Here is an 18136-nt window from a genome sequence, read left to right as displayed (position 1 = left end):
CGACGTGGTACTAGTGCTACGGTCTAGTTGACGCGGTGATCTTCGGTCGTAGGCTGCAGTCGATGATCTCGGGGGATTTTCCTGCCTGAACAATTCCCAGATTCTGTGACCCCGGCCTCGCCGGCAAACCGAGCCCCGCTCCTCTCCGCTCCCGAGCCCCGCCCCTCTCCGCTCCCGAGCCCCGCCCCTCTCCGCTCCCAAGCCCCGCCCACTCCCCGCCCCACCCCCTGCCAGCCCTGGCCCCGCCTCATCACAGCCCCGCCCCCTCTCCTCCCTTTATCCCCGCCCCTGGGCGTGACTTTGCACGCCCTTCACTTAATGCTAGGCCACGCCCCCACGGTCTGACCCCGCCCTCCCATTCGCCCGCCCCGCCGGGGTCGCTGCGCGGTGACGCAGCAGGAGGAGCTGAGGCGGCGCTTCCCGCCCTTCCTCCTCCTCCTCCTCCTCCTCCTCCTCCGCGCCCGCCGGACGGGGACAGAGCGGCGGAGCCGGGGCCCGTCAGCCGCTGCCGGGGCCCGGGGGAGCAGCCGGGCTGCCTCCGGCCATGGTGGCCCGCTCGTCGCCGGCGGGGCAGGAGCAGGCGCGGCGGCGGCGGCCGCCATTGCTCGCGGGGTCCGCGGTACTATGAAGGATGGAAGCGGACGAGGTGACGATCCGGGAGCAGAACTTCCACAGCCAAGTGCGGGAGTACACGGTAGGTGCCGCCGTGCCCCGCGGACCCTCCCTGACCTGTCACTGCTCTGTGCCCGTCGCTGCTCTGTGCCCCAGCCGTGTCCCCGGGCACCGGCGGGTTGTCCCGCTCCCTCCCGTGTCCTTGCCTGCTCCTCTCCCCAGTGTCCGGAGGGACTCGGGGGCCTGTCTCGGGTGGGCGGGAAGGTGAGTGCACCTTCTCTGAGGTGCCGCGAGAGCTGGGGATCCCAGCGCTGACCCCCTGGAGGGTTTTCATCTCCTTGTGCCTTCGGCGAAAGATGGAGATGCTGTGTATGCATGCAGGACATTGGTGTGCTCCATAGGAGTGCTCTCGGAACAGGTACCGGTGCAGCAACCTCGTGAGCAGTGCTCAGCTTCAGTAAGAGATGACTGCGAGGGGACATCATTGATGTGTACAAGTGTCTACAGGGGAGGTGCCAAGAGGATGGAGCAGGCTCTTCTCGCTGGTGCCGACCGCCAGGAGATGAGGCAATGGGCAGAAACTGATGCACAGGAAGCTCCACCTGGACATGAGGAAGAACGTCTTTACTGTGCAGGTGACCGTGCACTGGAACAGATTGCCCAGAGGAGCTGTGGAGTCTCCATTCTTGGAGTTATTCAGAAACGTCTGAATCCTGTGCTGTGTGCTTTGGGATGACCCTGTTTGATCAGGGAGGTTGGACCAGATGGCGCACTCTGGTCCCTTCCAACTGTGACCCATTCTGGGATTCTGTGAACACCTCAGCCCTCAGGTGCAGCCTTGTTCCCCTCAGGTGTGCATGGGATTTCATGGTATCGTTTGTCATGCTGGGATTGCCCTGCCTTGCTGGGCTGTTTGCAGTGCTGTGTGTAACTTTGGTGTTTTCCCTGGCCCCTCTTGCCCCGTGTGTCCCGGTGGAGCCCAGGGCAGTGCCCGTGGCTGTCCCAGTGGAACACAGAGCAGTGCCTGTGCTGTCCCGTCTCCTCGGCCCTCGATAGGCAAATGCAGCACTACACCTTACGTGCAGACGGAGCAGTTGCAGTTTCCTCTCTGACAGCCTCGGAATTGTTCTCAGGACTATTCAAAGCTGATGGAGGTGTTTTGATGGGGCTCATGTCTCTCCTACTTCAATTCCAGGAAGGAAATACAGGCTGGACAAGGGAGACACGCAGTGCTGTGTCCTGTGAATGTGCTGTCCTGGCGAGGGAATTGTGTTTTCTTTGCCATCCCTGTTGTCTGGGGGGAAAATTAATTGCTTGAATTAAACCACGATTTTATAATTTAGCTTTAAGTGGTTTTTTTTAGCCTTGTTGGGAGACTCTAAAATATGATGATTAACTGATTTATGTAGCGCTATGGCTGGGTTAGTTGATCTTGCTTGGAATATGTTAACTAGTCTTTTATAGTCTATGAATCCATGTTAAGACCCTTCTTGTGAAATACTCCATTTCTGGGATGTTTTTTTCCAAAGAGTGCAAAATAAGCCTGTATGAGGAGAACAGCTACTTTATGGGATTTTTTGGAATGTCTCATCTTTGGGCATGGATATAGTGTATGTCCTGGAAGCCATGACTAGTGGAGGGCCACAAAAAGTAAAATACTTCTTTGTAAGAAGCGCTCTAAGTATTATCTTAATCATATTTATGGTATGAAAGCATGAATGTATGTACAAATCTTTCTTTTCCCTCATGTCTGTTTTTCCATTTGTATTCCATTGTGTGCTAATTATTTCCTACTTACTGTCACCAGAGTCTTGCTCTGATAAATTGGATGCTACATATTGTGGTTTCATTCATTAGGAAACACGGATTTTGGAGTCTGAAGGAATGGCTGTGTGCCGCCTCTCTGAGTACCATTAGAAATAGTGAAGTCTATTAAATTCTTAAAGACCTAGTTTATCTGTCCTCCAAAGTTAAAGGGACTTTTCAAGCCCCTGAAGAGCAATTGGTAAATCTTCCTACTGGTGTAGTCATATGAGAAATCACGCAGGACATCAGTAACTCATATTTTAGAGGTGCAGGGTTGTTTTGGTTGGACAGTGGACTCAGAATATTCTTGCTCTTGAAACTTGACTTTGATCTTAATGTTGATCACAGGCCACCTTTGTTATTGTTTAATCAGTGGGAATAATAATAACAATGTTGCCTTTTCAGTCATACACGGGTACAGTTGTGATCTTTAATTTGTGTTGTTGGAGCACCACAAGATTTTATGAGTGCATAACATGCTGCCACCCCCAGCTGAGTGTGCAGCCTCCTGTGGCTCCCACATGGCTGCAGGAGAATATTGCAAGTATGGGTGCATTTGTGGTTAGTCTGAGGATGCAGGAGCACACAGAGTATGTTGCTTACATGTGCAATTATGTTAACAACTTCTTACCATTCCTGCCCTTGCTGCTCATGAAGTTCAATGGTGAATAGAATTTCTTAAAATATGCAAATAGGCAGTTGTTGTGTGGGTAGTGGGTGTAATCATCAGCCCCTCAGCTGGAGCAGGGAACATATTCCACTCTGACACATGCATTAAACCTTCATTCTAGCTGCAGGTGGGCTGGGGGCAGCAGAGCAGTTAAAAGGAGCATTTGACATTACAAGACGTAGTGGCTTTAAATTGACATAGGGTAGGTTTAGATTAGATATTGGGAGGAAATTCTCTACTGTGAGGGTGGTGAGGCACTGGCACAGGTTGCCCAGAGAATTTGTGGATGCCCCATTCCCAGGCAATGTTCCAGGCCAGTTTGGGTAGGGCTTTGAGGTGCTGGTTTAGTGTAAGGTGTCCGTGCCCATGGGACAGATGGGGGTAGGAAACAGATAATATTTAATGTTCCTTTCAACCCAACCCATTCCATTCCAGTTTCTTATGGGATATTACAGTGGAGAAGACTCCATGTCTGTTAGGAGCAAGAGAAATTTATGTTGTCTTTTAGAAGTGTCTTTGAAGAGCACAGTGTCTTTAAAGACTGTGTGGCACAGTCTTTACTGGAAGCTAAAATGATGCATTCATGAGAGAAGTGAAATCAAAGTAAGCTGATGTAGTTGAAAAGAAAATCCTTTTCACTTTTCTCTTACAGATTTTCTTTGAATACATGCAGAATTCCTATATTGTCCTTCCTGATGGAATCTTAAGGGCACAGAGAGTTTAGCTTCAGTGTAATGCTTTATTTCTGTTTCATATATTCTCTGAATTGGCAAGCTACAAAGTTTTCAACAAAGTTGTGTAACAAAAAAAATTCAAGGCTTGTTATCCTTCTGCTGGTGGTGCCTGTCTCTTTCTGCAGGTGCCAACTTCTGCTAATTCCATCTTCAAAAAACAAATATTTTGGCACATGTTTATAGATTGAGCAAGTGTAGTAAAAGATTATTTAAAAAAAATACATCCTTCATCTGCTTTTGAGGTGACTCAGTAGTTTAATGCTTAATTTAACTCAGGCCTGTTTGCTCTTGACCTCATTTGGAGTGTCTGTATGGCACCTGTTTTTCAAGAGGGTGCCTGTTTGCAACAAAATAATCTGCCTTGTGTTTTGTTGCTTCATGAGGATGATCTGAGCTGCTGGAAGGTGGTTAACTCCCTAGTCAGGCATGGCTCTTCAAACATCAATCTGCTCTATAGAGGATCTGTTGTTTTGAACAGCTGTTGAAAACCCCAAGACTCAGACTTGGTCTGAACTTTAAAATTCAGATGCAATGAAGTAAATGTGGAGACTGTGAACAGGTGACCCCAGTGTAAGAGATGTGGCGCAGCCGGGAGTTTTCTTGGATGCAGTGACATCCTTGACTTCAACAAAGCCAGAGCCATCCTCAGTGCTGGCTAAAAGGGCCATCTTTCTGAAAAGCAGCTTTAATGTAGATTGCAAAGTACAGAAAAGGGTTTGTGTTCTGTACTTGGTCAGTACTGCTATGAAAGTATGGTAAAGGCAGGACAATATTCTGTGTAGTTATTTACTCTTCTTGGTCCTTTGGATTAATTTATAATTTGCTGAGATCTTGCACGTCGGTGGAAAATATTTGAACTTCCAGGGAACTGCTTTTCCCTTGGGTCCTGTTATTATGCCTGTTTATAAAGTGTTCCACGTTTCCACTGGTATTGTTGTGAACTGTTTATTTCAAATGTAAATGGAGCAAGTGCAATGGCTGAGCCTCTTTGTCATCTCCTGGGTTTACTTTTTAGAATATTAACTTCCTGTTTTTTTCCAATTTGAGTCTTCTAGTCTGCAGTAGACAAGCTAAATTTTTTGGTTTTTTCTGCTTAAAAAATGTAGGCTTTTGAGTATGTAAAAATATGCATGTACATCTGGTTATGAGGGTTCCTTGGCAAAATAAATACACTGTGCTTGCATTTGTAGTATGAGGAAAACTGGAAGAACACAACAGAACTACTAGGTTCTATTGTTAGCATCATAGAACTATTAGGAAGCTTAAGAATAAACATAGTATATTTGGAAATAAATTTATCGTATTAAATATGTAATGAAAGAAATCAGTGCTGCTAGAATAAGTTCAAATACAAAAGTGCTGTTATAACAAAATTTTAAGTGTTTCATGCAAGTTCAGGCAAATATTGAAACTGGTGTAATATGGAGTTTTATGTTAAATGTGATATGCTTCTATTTGAAGGACTAAATGTTTGCAGGTGGTGCAGGCTTCAGATGCTAAATATTCTAAATAAACTTAGTTTCTTTATTTCTTCTACTAATTCAGTGTGGCTACTGTTGGCATTTGTCCTCTGTAAGGCTGTAAAATGGGGAGCTGGTTTGAGCACTTCTATCAGTAGCAGGCTCTTGTTTGTGATCAGATGTGCATCCTTAAAAACCTGAGATTTTCACAGGCCTTTCTTTCTGCCAGCAGTGATGATATTCTGATAGTGGGCCAGGAAGAAAGTGCTGATTAGAAGCATGGGTGATTTGTAAGAACAAACTTATTACAAATATTGAATTAATATTGAATTTTTTTTAATGGTTATGCAAGTTTATAGTTTATTAAAAAATGATGCCTTTAAATTTTTTTTTTACCTGTGCACTGAAAACTTGAGGACTGCTTTATATCTTAAATGGCTTCTTGTATTTCAGAAAATAACTTTGCCTAGATTTCTTAGTATTGCTTGTTTTTTCTTTTTTCTCTTACATATTTTGGGACAGATTTGTGACTGAATAAAGGAGTATTTGTAGCAGTGATGTGAAGCATAAAGCTGAAAGATTGGTACACATTCAACATAATTAAATATGTAAAATATTGGCATAATTCTGTCATGCTAAAAGTATACCTTTACTTGTAAACATGGGTGCTGTACTGAACTTTGAGAAGTGATGAATCATCTTCTGGCTGTTGGTCCTGGGGATCAGCGCTGTGGATCCATCTGGAATCAATAAGCATCTCAAAATACTTGGCATAGACAAGTGGAGAGAGATACTTATTCCCCAAATAGAAACAGCTTTTGGAGAGTTCCACTATTTCTGTTTATGTAAAATAAGCATGGAAGGCTGAAGTGTGAAAATTTGCAATTAGTTACAGTTCAGAATAATTCCTTTTGAGTTACTGGTGTGTTTCTTTGCAGGAGCAGTTGACCGAAAGGGCAGCACACTTCATGGAGGGTACAGGCATATGTTTAAGAAAATTTTGTAATAAAGTGTAATTATATTTGAGAAAATCTAATGAAAAACGGAAGAACTGACAGCAAACAAAATCAGCTTTTCATAATGTGACCAAAATCCCTGGATTTTATTTGGGTGGCTGGGCACAGAGTAGAGGGACTGGTAAGATGGCAGGGTGTGACTGGGACATGGGAGGGCTCTAATAACAGCTCAGCCTTTGCTGTGAGGAGGTTGCTGAGTGTTCCTGAGTTTATTAGCACAAGACCCTCTGGAAATAGGTGTTTTCAGAAAAGTTAAAGAGGCTTGAGAGATGGGTAAATAGGTGACCAGAGTAGCAGAGGAGATGGTGGTGAAGTCAGAGTGGAGGGAGGATCTGAAGCATGTTAGCTGTGACATTATGATAAGAAATGCAGAGCTCAGTTCTGTAGACGTAGATGGAATTTTGGGTTAGAGAAGACAAAAGAAAAGATTCCAATCACTGTAAGTTTGCTGGTTGTATTTGAAATTATGAGAGATGATTTGAGATTATGCAAGTGTTTTTTTCTTTTCTTTCTTCTTAACTGAATTGCTTTCTCCTTTCCTGTCTCTCAGCCTTCCTGTTTAAATTTGGTATTTATCATCATTTAGGAGGGCAGTGATAACTTCTGTTGAGAAAGTCTGAACTTCTGCATCACTCTACTGCTGTGCTCTCCCTCTTACCTTGAGCACCACTGACTGTTTCATGTGTCCCTGTGCTGTCACATGACTTGGGACATGTCCCTTCTTAGGGACAGCCATGGTCAGGAATTTATGCAACTTCTAACACAGGAAGAGACTTTGAAAGTAGTGACTGGCATTTGTTTTTATGCATCTAATGACAAACAGCCTTGGTTGTTGCATCACTCTGAAGGGTGAGCACAGAGCCAGGTAAAGGTGACCTGGAACAAGCTGCTGCTTTAACCCCCTGATTAGGAATTCATGTGACGGGTGAGATTGCTTCACGCTTTCTGCAGCTTTGACCTGTGCTCTTTGGGATCCAACCGACTCCCCAAAAGATGGTTTCAAAATTCATGCTGCTGTTTTATCAGCTGGATGTTGAATAATCATGTATAATAGTGTTGTCCCCCACACAGAGGTTTCTGGTTTTTTGATTAGCTGGATATGTTAAAAGTTATTTCTAACTACCATCAACATGATTTCAAGAGAGAGCCTTGTGCTTTTACTGTTTTAATATTTGAACACTTGGATCATTTTGAAATTTTGTTGAACTGGCAAATACTCTACGGAACTATGTTTCAGTTTCTCAATTTCCAAATCATGTGTGCTCTTAGAGCAGGTGATATGTGTATTGATGGCATCAAAGTCTGCATATTGCTGGGTTAATGTACAGAAGATAGAAGCAGTGTATGTGTGTGATATTTTACCCTTTACCTTCTTGTGTGGTTTCCAGGATAGGCTTTACAATTGTCATCAAAACATGGTGCTTCAGCTTTACTGTAGATTTTAAATGCATGTTTAGGCCTTGATTATCAAATATTCCATTATCTATCTGTGATTTCTATTTTAAAATATTTATGGGAAAATTGATGCTGAAAAGTTTTAGTTGAGTTTGACAATAGGAACAAATCTAAAATATTTGCTGAGTTTGAGACTTTTAACTTACATCCAGTAGAGAGTCTGCATAATGACTGAGAATTACAAAAACATACAGCTATTGCAATTTAGATATGTTTGTGTTTTGGGGGGGATTATGCCACTTAAAAATGCTCCAGGGTATATGTGTGAGAAGACAAGGAAGAGTATTTTTACGTGTTAGGGTGAGAAAGTTTATTAGCTCTGTCTTCTAAGATCTTCTGCATCTTGTCCTGACAATTAATATTAGTCAAAGAAACTGCCTTAATTAAAGAGTTTACCAAGTCTGTATTAATGAGACTTTTGAGGTTGTTTTTCAGAAATGAATTTGTAATGGTATGACTCTGGAGGTTTAATATAACTGATTATTACAGCCTGACTTTCCAGTGTTGAATAATGCCTCATTCAGGGACAGAATGTTAGAATGATCTAAGCTGGTGCTATTTTGTTAATTCTGGGGAGTGTTTTTAATTTTAGGGAGTGTTTTTAAATATTGTGCCTATGCTGAAAAACATTTTTGACTGAAGGGCTCTAGAAGCTGGTTTTTATCTTCAGCCGAATTTCTAGCACACAGAATATATTTTTGAGTGTTTCTTACTTTCTGTTGGATCCTGGATATTTTTTCTAGATGAGCAAGTCTAGGCACCTGCCTCTGAACCATTTATAATCTCTTCATGACTTAGGAATCAAAAAAAGTGGGTCAACTGCTTGCAAATGTTTTAAGCCAGGGAGGAGTCCTGAGAAGAGTCTGTATATGGGGGGGAATCATAGGTATGGAGGGCAGTGTTACTGAGCAAAATTAATCTGTAGTCATAGATGGTCATAGGACATATTTGATATTTTCTCATAAGATTAAATTTAGTGTCATGCCAAGTGTATAAGGTGACTGGTTTAGAGTGAACTTAATCTAACCACAGCAGAGTTAATGTCTTATTTGAGAAAAATAAGATTTCCAGAGCAGATGATAAAATGGATGCCAAGGTCATACTGAGACCATAGATAGAATTTTCAGTTTTCTTTAGTGTGCTTTGTTGGTTGTAGGTAATTTTCTGTTGACACATCCAAAACAGGTGGGATGCTTTGTTTGCTTTTTAGATGTCAGTAGGATAATTGATTTATTAGAAATAGACCAAGCAGAGCTGCTTGTCTCCACCTGTATTTTCCTACTGTTTATTCCTACCATCTTCTCTATGAGTAAACAAAAGCAGTTGCCAAATGGGACAGTAGGAGGAAGCTTTTTAGTTGCCCTGGAGTATTTTAATGCACATTAAAATACTTCAGCAGCATTAGAGCAGTAAGAGATGGAAGTATAATGCTGTGTTTGTTGTTTTCTATTACAGAAATTAAAACCAAGAAGTGCAACACTATTATTTTCTGGAGATAGTAATCACAGGCAAAATACCGACTGTTTCATTTTCAACACTTAAACATGTAAATAGACATATTCTGCATGGTGGTATTACCCAGAGTGATCTCTGCCTTCTCTTTCCTTTGTGCTGTTTTTTCTGTTTAGGGAAAAGGACACATTCTGTAAAGTAACAGCTAGAAGTGAAGATGTTCTTTGTTATGTCTGTAGCCCTGTTTTGTGTACCATTTGCATAGAAATGCTTGTGGATGTAATAGCAGTAACTTTATTTAATACTGACACAGCTGCTTCATTTTAAAGTTACTTCCTTTCTTCCTTTCCTCTTTGGAGCTACTTTTTGGAGCTTCTTGATCTTTTCATTTTGTACATGGTGTGGTAAAACACTGCTGCTTGTCTTTTGCTCCTCCAGAGCAAACAGATTTTCCTCATTTGCATGCTATATGCAATCAAGTTGGAGGAAACAATCACTTACTTGCTTTGGTGCTTTCAAGTGAAATGAATCTGTGTTTCATGCTTGGAAGCTTGTTAGGTTAAAGAACATTACTAAGGTGTGGGGCTTCTCTCTGTGAAGGAGTTCTGTGGGGGCTCTTTGCTGTTAAAAGTTGTTGTTTGGCAAGATGTCTGGCTCTTTCACAGTGGGAGGACATCCCTGACGTGGTCCTACAGGGGCCTGTACTTACACTTAATAAACACATTCATAAATGACCTGGAGAAGGGTATAAATTATGAAGTGACTAAGTTTGTAATGGTGCTTATTTAGTCAGGGAAGTAGAAAATAAGGCTGAGTGGACTCCAGGCTCCTGCTCAGGGGAGGCTCAGACTGGTATCAGACTACTAAGGGCTTGAAAACTTTCAGGAATGGAGATTGTGCAGCCTTGCTGGGCAACTGGTTCCTCTCTCTGCTGGGCTCTCCTCATGGAGGGGATTTCTTCTTACCTCCAGTCTCATCCTCCCACTGCCAGCAGGTCAAGAGCTCAGCTCTGTCTCTTTGACACCTTCCTCACAGGTACTGCCAAGCTGCTGTCAGGTCCTCCTGAAGCCTTGTTGGTCCTCAGGCTGAACATGCCGAGGTCCTTCAGCCTGTCTGCACCAGTGTCCCAGCCTCTGACCATTAGTGATCATCCTTTCTGCAATTACCAACATCTCTCTTATGCTGGTGGCTCAAAACTAGACACAGCAACTGCATGTGACAGGGTGGCTGCTGCTTGGAGAGAGAGAATTACTTCCCATGATTATTGGCTTTGCTTCAGGTAATACAGCCAGGGATGATCTTGGAGGTGTGTGCTCCCAGGGCACAGTGAGTGAGAGCCAATGAGCAGTTAAATGCAGCTTTTAATTTGCACATACACACAAAAGTTGTAGAAGATGGTTGAATCTTGTTTGCAAGAGGGGAAAAAAGATTTTGAGCATAGTCTTTCTTAGCATGAAAGTGTAGCTCTTACACTTCCAACAAAAGATGATGCTTTCCCAATCTGAGGCATGAATTTCCGTGCCAGAGTTTTAAGGATCATCCACACGTACAAATTAGTGTCAGCTGATCTTTAGTAATTGTCAGTGGGATAACTACAACGTAATTTGACCTAGTTCAGACTGTTCCTGCTCCTGTTTAATGCTGGACCCTTCAGTGCTGGCCCCTTAGGGGCACAGAGTATGCAGATAATCTCCAGCTCCATTCTCACAGGAGCTGAGAGCTGTGTGGTACAGATCTCAAAGTATGATGTGGATCATTCTTGGCTGACTTTGGATGAGAGATCCAAAGGTATGACACTGTGGAAGAGTTGATTACAAGAGGCCTGAGAATGTAGTGCAGTATGCTTCCAGAAGCAGCCTCTCCTGGTGTGTCTGGTGTATAATCTAAGCAGGAGCAGAAGGCACTTCCTTTCCTGAATAAAGATTAAGGGCTTCAGGGGAAGACAGGTTTCTTTTTGATTATCCTACCACAGGTTGTATTTAGTCCATGGGAAGAGATATAAACGAATTACCTGCTTGAGGTTTGAAGACTTCATTCCATCTGTTAAAAAGGAGTCCTGGGATGTGGCACAGAATCCATGTGTCTTGTTTTCAATTACTGAGTGGTGTGGAGGGGACATGCAGACAAAGACATTAAAAATTATTAAGAATTGCTTTGGTTGACTGTTTGGCTATAACCATAGACAAGTCTCAGGCTCCTCGTAATTTCCTTTATATTTTGATCCACCTGGTCAAATATGGACTGAGTGTATTTGCCCTGTAAGGTCAGAATGTACCCAAGTTATGTTTTAAAGTACCTTCCCAGTCTAATTATTGCAACAGATCTACAACTACTTTTCCCTCAAATTTGGAATGAATTTAAGGAAATAAACTTTAAGATTGAAATGTATTGTTTCTTGTGAAGCTGGGGATGCCAGAAGTCCTTGGTTATCACAGTTGTGTACATTCTCTGCACAGTGTCTTGATTGTCTCTGCAAGTAAAACCTAGAAAAGTTTCATTTGAGCTCCAGTGAAAAACTCCATGGGGATGTGAGGAATACAGCTTGTCCTAGATGTGCTGTATTTGCAGCATCCTTTTGTCAGCTGTTATTGTAGAGATGGATGATGGTATTAATCACTGCTTTTTGGTTGGAAACAACTTGCAATATAATTTGGATTTAACATTGTTTTCCAGTGTTGCCTCCAATACTGACACACACAGTAGCTTCTGAAGGAAAGATAGAATTTATAGAATATAGGCTCTTCTAAATTTTTGTTTTTACTGAAGGCATCAGTGTAGTTTTGTGTATGGTGTTCTTTTGTGAGTAGTGCCCTATTTCAGTATGACTACCTGTGCTTTTTAGTGATTAGAAATGGAATTGACAGATGATTGTATGTAGTAGTGTGGCCTTAAGATGTGGTTTAAAAAGAAAAGATATGATGATGAGCTTGAGCTCTAAACCCAAGTTTCTAGTGAAACTTGAGAGCTGCTGTGCTGTAAGCAGTTGGGAGGACAGTGCTGATGGATCCAGTGACAGGAGGTTAATGCTGAGTTACCAACGTGATTCTCAGGTGAGTGTGGAGAAGCATTTTCAGTGCAGCAAGAAGGGCTTAGTGTGGTTACATACAGCTGTGAAGTCTTACCTGGAGAGCTGCACGCAAGCCCAGACACTCATAATTGAGAAACATGAACTGAAACTACAGCAGATACAAACAAGGCTGGATGGTTTTTTTTCCCGAATACAAAAATACCCTGAAACAAACAGCAAGATGAACAATGAGCACCCAAGGTTGCAGTGTTGACAGGACAGTGGAGCCTATTCTTCAGCTATCATAGGCAACACGTTCCTTTTCACTGGCTTAACTGAGTTCCACTCTAAAAATAGTTGGGATGCTGACTTGAGCTGTTTCCTTTGGAAAGCTATTCAGACTGTATGGTTAGAAACAGTTCAGGGTCAGAGGTTTCACTGAGTGTAAATTGAGACTGCAGTAATATTTCTGAGTTTGCTGTTTAACTTGTTTTGGTCAATATGGAGGACTTTCAATTCGACTTATTTTTTTAAGATCATAAAGCTTTCACTTATTAGAATTTATTCATTTTCTTGGCAATAATTTCAAGATCTTGTGAATTTTCAGTAATAAGCAGCTTTATCAAACATTTGTGAAGTTGTTCTCAAATCTGACAGAAGCAGAGGGAGAATTACACCAGGATGTAGAGTTAGCCCTTATTTCTGGGTCGCAGAGTAGCTGTTATTTAAACCCAGCATTTGACAGTTTGTGTTACTGGACAACTTTTATCTGCTCTGCCCTCAAAATACCTCCAATATCTCAGTGGTACCTTGCAAGTACAGACCCACATTTTCATTGTAATCTTGCTATCATGGATAGAATAAAGGTCATCTGTTCCATTTGAAGGTGTAAACAAGATTGCAGTAATTTTTATTAATTTTAAATAAAATTAGACCAAAAATGAGTTAAACTATCTTTTTCTTTGATGCAGGTTACAGTGTGTTACATGCATCTGACAGATTTTTAAAGAATTCAGTTGCCCTGTATATGTGATACCTGATTTTCAAAAGTGGGTGCCTAAAATTAGATGTCTCTAGCTATGTAGCCTTGGTCCAGTTTTCAGAGGAACTAGAAGCTTAGAGAAGGATTCTCTTTCAGCACTGGCATTGCATTTTCCAGTACTGACAGGATGAGCTGTGAAAGAGTACTCTGAAAAATCAAGGCTGTTCTCAGTTTGTTTTGTTCTTCCTGTTTCAAAAATATACCAACTTTTTTTTTTTTAATTATTAAATCTTAATAACATTCTTTAGAATTACCTATTTAAAGGACTGAATTCTTTATCAAAACCTTTTTTTTTGAGGCATCCTTAAGAAAGTTGGAATGGTAAGCTCTATTCAGATTAAAGACTGGAATTCAGAGATCTAGTTATAAAATCTCATTTTCAGTATTTTGGGTGTTGCTGCCTGTATTTTGGGTGTTGCTGCTGTGTGTTTCCTGCACAGAGGCACCTGGAAGTCACCCAAATGCCATACTCTGACACTTGGTTATACTTGTTTTTTTAAAATTGAAAATGTCTGACTACACCAGGAAAAAAAACCCTTTAAGTTTATCAGTATTTCTTAGGAAGTCTGTCTTTCATGAGTAATACATTATTCTCCACTGTGATTTGTTGATTTGGATGCAGTATTGTTATTTAGATGCAGATTTATCAGGGCTATCATCACTACCTTCCCTTTCACCTTTCTCTTAGGGTAGCCTTTCTGCTCTTGATGTTTTTAAGACAGTGAGTCTTAAGGGCAACAAATCTACAAAATGATAGCTTAAAGAAATAGGTCAGCTATTGTCCAGCCAAGTAAATTTCCAAAACAGAATGGCGTGCTTGCTTCTTGTTTGTTTCTGACTGACTCACGTTTTTAATAGGCAAAGGCACCCAGGATTAAGGAAGCAGTGTTGAGCCACTGATGCCTTGTTCAGGGGCAAATAAAATGTGTGGGTTTTTTGTTTGTGGTGGGTTTTTTTTTTTTTTTTTTGGTGTGTGGGTGGTTTAGTATTTTTTTATCCCGCAGAGGCTAGGAGGGTTAAAATTTTCCTGCTGTTCCATTGCTTTCCTGTAAGATTTCCAGCGTTTTTGTAGGTATTTTGGTCTTATTGTATTGTAATTGTAGTGCTAAATCTTATAAACAACTTGATCCAAGGCACTGTGGGCTGAAGGTGCATCTGACCTAAATAAACCACCAACTTTATGAGAAGGGAAGTTGTGCCCTTGGCTCCTGACTGTGGAGGAAACATTGTGTGTGATGAGCTCAGCTTGGACATCCACTGGAGGCACGAGTCTCTCTTGTGTGTGTTGTCACCTGGAATTTGTTTGATTCAAGACAGGATGCAAATAGTCAACATGTTTGTTTCTTTCCACGTGTGTTGACAGCGTAGTCCAAAATAGATCCTCAAGAGCCCATTAGATAAAATACAATTACCCTCAGGGTACATGTGAAAGGGGTGCAAAGCCTGATTGATAACAAGTGGGTTCAACCTTCAAAAAACAGCCCACCCCACTCACCCCTCCCCCAAACAAAAAAAATCACACTGTGAATAAGGCTTTTCTCTTAATTTTAGAGTAAAACTTGCTGACCGTATAATTGATGGAATACCTATTACTCTAATCAAGATGTTTTAATGGATCTAACTTTCTGGTAATAAGATATAAAACATAACAGTCTTGAAATTTACATAAAATATGCTCCTGTTGATCTGAATTCAATTTTATATTGTTAAGACTAGATTTACTGCTTATTATAATCCAGGCATTTCTTCATGACCTAATAAATGCAATTTTTTTTTCCAGATCTGTTTTCTCCTGTTTGCTGTTCTCTACATAGTTTCCTACTTTATAATCACAAGATACAAAAGGAAAGCAGGTAAGGGTAGAATTTTTAATATGTCAAAAAAAATTTTGTTTTTCAGATAAGTAGATGATTCTTTTCCTATCCATCTCCACGTGGAAAGTGGAAGAAACAAAACTGTTTGGTAGGCTACTGGTCTATGGCAGCCTGGATTGACCTGATTGTGTATGGCAGCCTTTGTTAACTATTTTGAGGTGGAAGAAAGGGGTTAATGTCAAAGGAGATGCTTCTGTCTCCCTTGCCTTGAGATCCGGTTGCTCTCCTTTCACATCAGCTTTTCCAGAAAAACTATCTTCAGCTGTATTTTAGCAGCAAAGTCAGGTTCTGAGCTTTTGCTAGTAAAGTGAAAGGTTGCCAGTGCTACAGAAGGGAAATAGCATTATTTCTTTGAAAAGTCTTGCTATGATCAGGTACAGTTATTATTTCAGTTGTCTTAACCTGTTCCTTATGACTTCACCACTGAAATTTAGAAAATACCTTGAGATAATACTGTATTTTTTTCCCTTTGGAAACATTCTGTGGTTTCCAGTCTAAAATTAGTCTGTAGGAAGCCCTGTCATTTTCTTCGATATTTTTTCTGACGACAAATAGCGTAAAAATCGGTACAAAAGCACAGAATCTTTGACTTTTGACAGCTTATCTGGGACCTTGGTGCTTGATAATAGGCTGGAGAAACATTCTTGTGTATGGTGATCTTGGTGCTTTGAGCTTAACTGGAAACTGTTTATTGAGTGACCTGTGTTATGACAGAGCTGCTTTCGTGCATGGATTAATGTTTTGAAAAGTAAACTCTTTGTGGAATTTAAGTCCTTGAAAAGAAGGGTGCATCTCTGTAAGCATAGGCAGTAGGACAGATACTGTCTTCTGATCCTGATGTGTATTTTGGACATTACAAGGCTGCTGCCATTTGGAGATGGAGAAGAACAGGGAGGGGAAACTGATTTGGTGACCACTGTTGGATGCAAAGACACTTCTATTACTTTTTGTTGGCATTTGATCTCAGTTAGGAAGAGGAACTGCCCTGCAGCTGCCCTGACTCTTTGAAAGCTTTGTGAGCACATACTTAGGCACACTTTGTAGCCTGCTATGATCTTCCTGATGAGAAATATTTGAAGAGTTAACACATCTGGAACTCTTTCAGGACAAATTGTTCGCTGCTTTTCCAAGAAGCTTTTTAGCCAAAATGATTCATAAGAGACCTTGACTTAGCCTTTCAAAACACCATGAGGTATCCATCAAAACACCAATAACTTGAGGTTCTTCCACAGACAAATTTCAAAATAGCATGAGGTTATTGGCTGTGTGTTTATTTCAACTGTGTGCATGACTCCGAAGAATTTAAATTTATTTTAAAATTCAAGAATAAATCAAGTCAGGTGTTCTATCTCCTATGCAAGATAGGAAAAACTTTAGAACACTGAGTGTAAAATTATTTCAAATACAGAAATTTTTATTTCAAAATGCCTACATTTATTTAAAATTTAGAAATGCATACATTTGTGTATTGATGTGCATAGAGAAGGGAGCAAAGAATAAATGAAGGATGTGTTAGTGATGCATCTGAGTTAAATGTTGATATTGTTTCAAAAAGATTGTTCTAGTGAAATATTAAGTGAAGAGTAAGTGAATAAAAAGGGTCTAAAATGTGAATTATGAGAAGGAAATAATGATATCTTAAATCCAAACCAAATAACAAGAATATAACAACCTCTCCTTCCTCCCCTCCCCCAAATCCTGAGGAGCTGGGAAGAGGGGTGAGTAAAGGGAAGCAACTGAGTAGCCATTACTATTGTTCTGGGTTTGTTGAAAGACATTTATACTGCAAATGATTTCTAGCAGTAGTTAGAATGGACTCTTAGACTTTGCTGTAGCTTGTCTGCTCTCTGTGCTTCCAGAGATGCCCAAAGGGGCAGTTTGTAGCAGTAGCTGTGGCTGAAGTAGTCTGAAAGCATGTTTGCTGTAGAGCCCTCTGGAAGAGGTCTCCAAGAAGTTTTGATCTGTATATTTAAGTAGAGTGAAATAACTTTGTTGTTACATTGACTGAGAAGAGTTTGACCAGCAAAAAAACCAGGGTGAGAGTATTCATTTTTGGAAGGAACCTTCTTAAAATATCGATGCTCATAAATTGTATCAGTACATCTGAATTTTAATTGTAAATTTAAATTATTCCTATCTATATACATTTTAGCCTGAAGAAAGACAAGTGAGTATTGAATATAACCTGATGTAATTTAATTTTCAGATGAGCAAGAGGATGAAGATGCCATCGTTAACAGAATATCGTATGTATAGCTCTTCTTGGCAGAACTCTTCTTTTCCTGAGTGTATTGTTATGATAAGAATCTTCTGTGCTTCCAGATAAATAAGAATCTATTTGAAATATTTAAATGTATTTTAAATAGATTGCTAAGAGTCAGGGAAAATTATTTGGTCTAGTGACACCTTGAGTTATGTAAAAGGCTTATGAAAGTTTAGTCTAGGTCTTTTTTCACCTGTGGTTCTGCAGGTAGGTATGAAATTGGCCAGAATATTGCATGAGGACCTGATGCAAGAGGTGGAATTGAGTGCAAGACCTGCATTTAGGTCTCTGAAACAGGCGTTTAGATGGGAGGTGTTGTAAGTTGCCACAGCAGTCAATGGAAGGCCTGTGAAGGGAGGCAGTGGATCCTGCAATGAAAACGAATTCTCTCTGAAGAAACCTTTGATCATTGTAAAAAAGCTGCAGAAAGGTTACAAGTGAAGTCAAGCACTTGCCAGACCTACTGGTCTGCCAGCAACTCTCTCCTTATCCTCTTCCTGTGTGAAGTTAGATATGAATATCTCCTATTTGAATGTGCCACAGGATGCACAGAACCTCTGTGGCTGTTGCTGCCCTCAATTACACGAGTGGCTGAACCATGTGAATTGGCTCCTTCTGTGTTACAGTGTGCTTGGCTCTTCCCTGGTGGTGCTGTCATCCCCTTGGAAGGAGAGCTTGGAAAAGTGGTGTTGTAAATATAAAATGTTCTTCTTCCTTTCCAGCCTAAGCTTCTTTAAATGTGCAT

At 41.0% G+C, this 18136-nt stretch overlaps 1 protein-coding gene across 2 annotated transcripts in view; it reads left to right on the top strand.

Annotated features, from left to right (window-relative positions):
• The first annotated feature begins 360 nt into the window (after positions 1-360).
• Positions 361-18136, top strand: part of LMBR1 (limb development membrane protein 1) — a 67705-nt gene continuing 49929 nt past the window's right edge. The window contains exons 1-3 of one of the 2 annotated variants that reach the window (XM_066314497.1): positions 361-694; positions 15035-15107; positions 17335-17374. In XM_066314497.1, the coding sequence (XP_066170594.1) occupies positions 632-694; positions 15035-15107; positions 17335-17374 (176 nt within the window). In that variant the 5' untranslated portion in view covers positions 361-631. The remainder of the gene's footprint in view (positions 695-15034; positions 15108-17334; positions 17375-18136) is intronic. The other variant, XM_066314505.1, reaches the window with a different exon arrangement.

This window comes from Sylvia atricapilla, chromosome 1 (assembly GCF_009819655.1).
Source record: "Sylvia atricapilla isolate bSylAtr1 chromosome 1, bSylAtr1.pri, whole genome shotgun sequence".
NCBI lineage: Eukaryota > Metazoa > Chordata > Aves > Passeriformes > Sylviidae > Sylvia > Sylvia atricapilla.
Note: the sequence above shows the minus strand (reverse complement) of the source record. Positions and strands in the feature narration are given on the sequence as shown.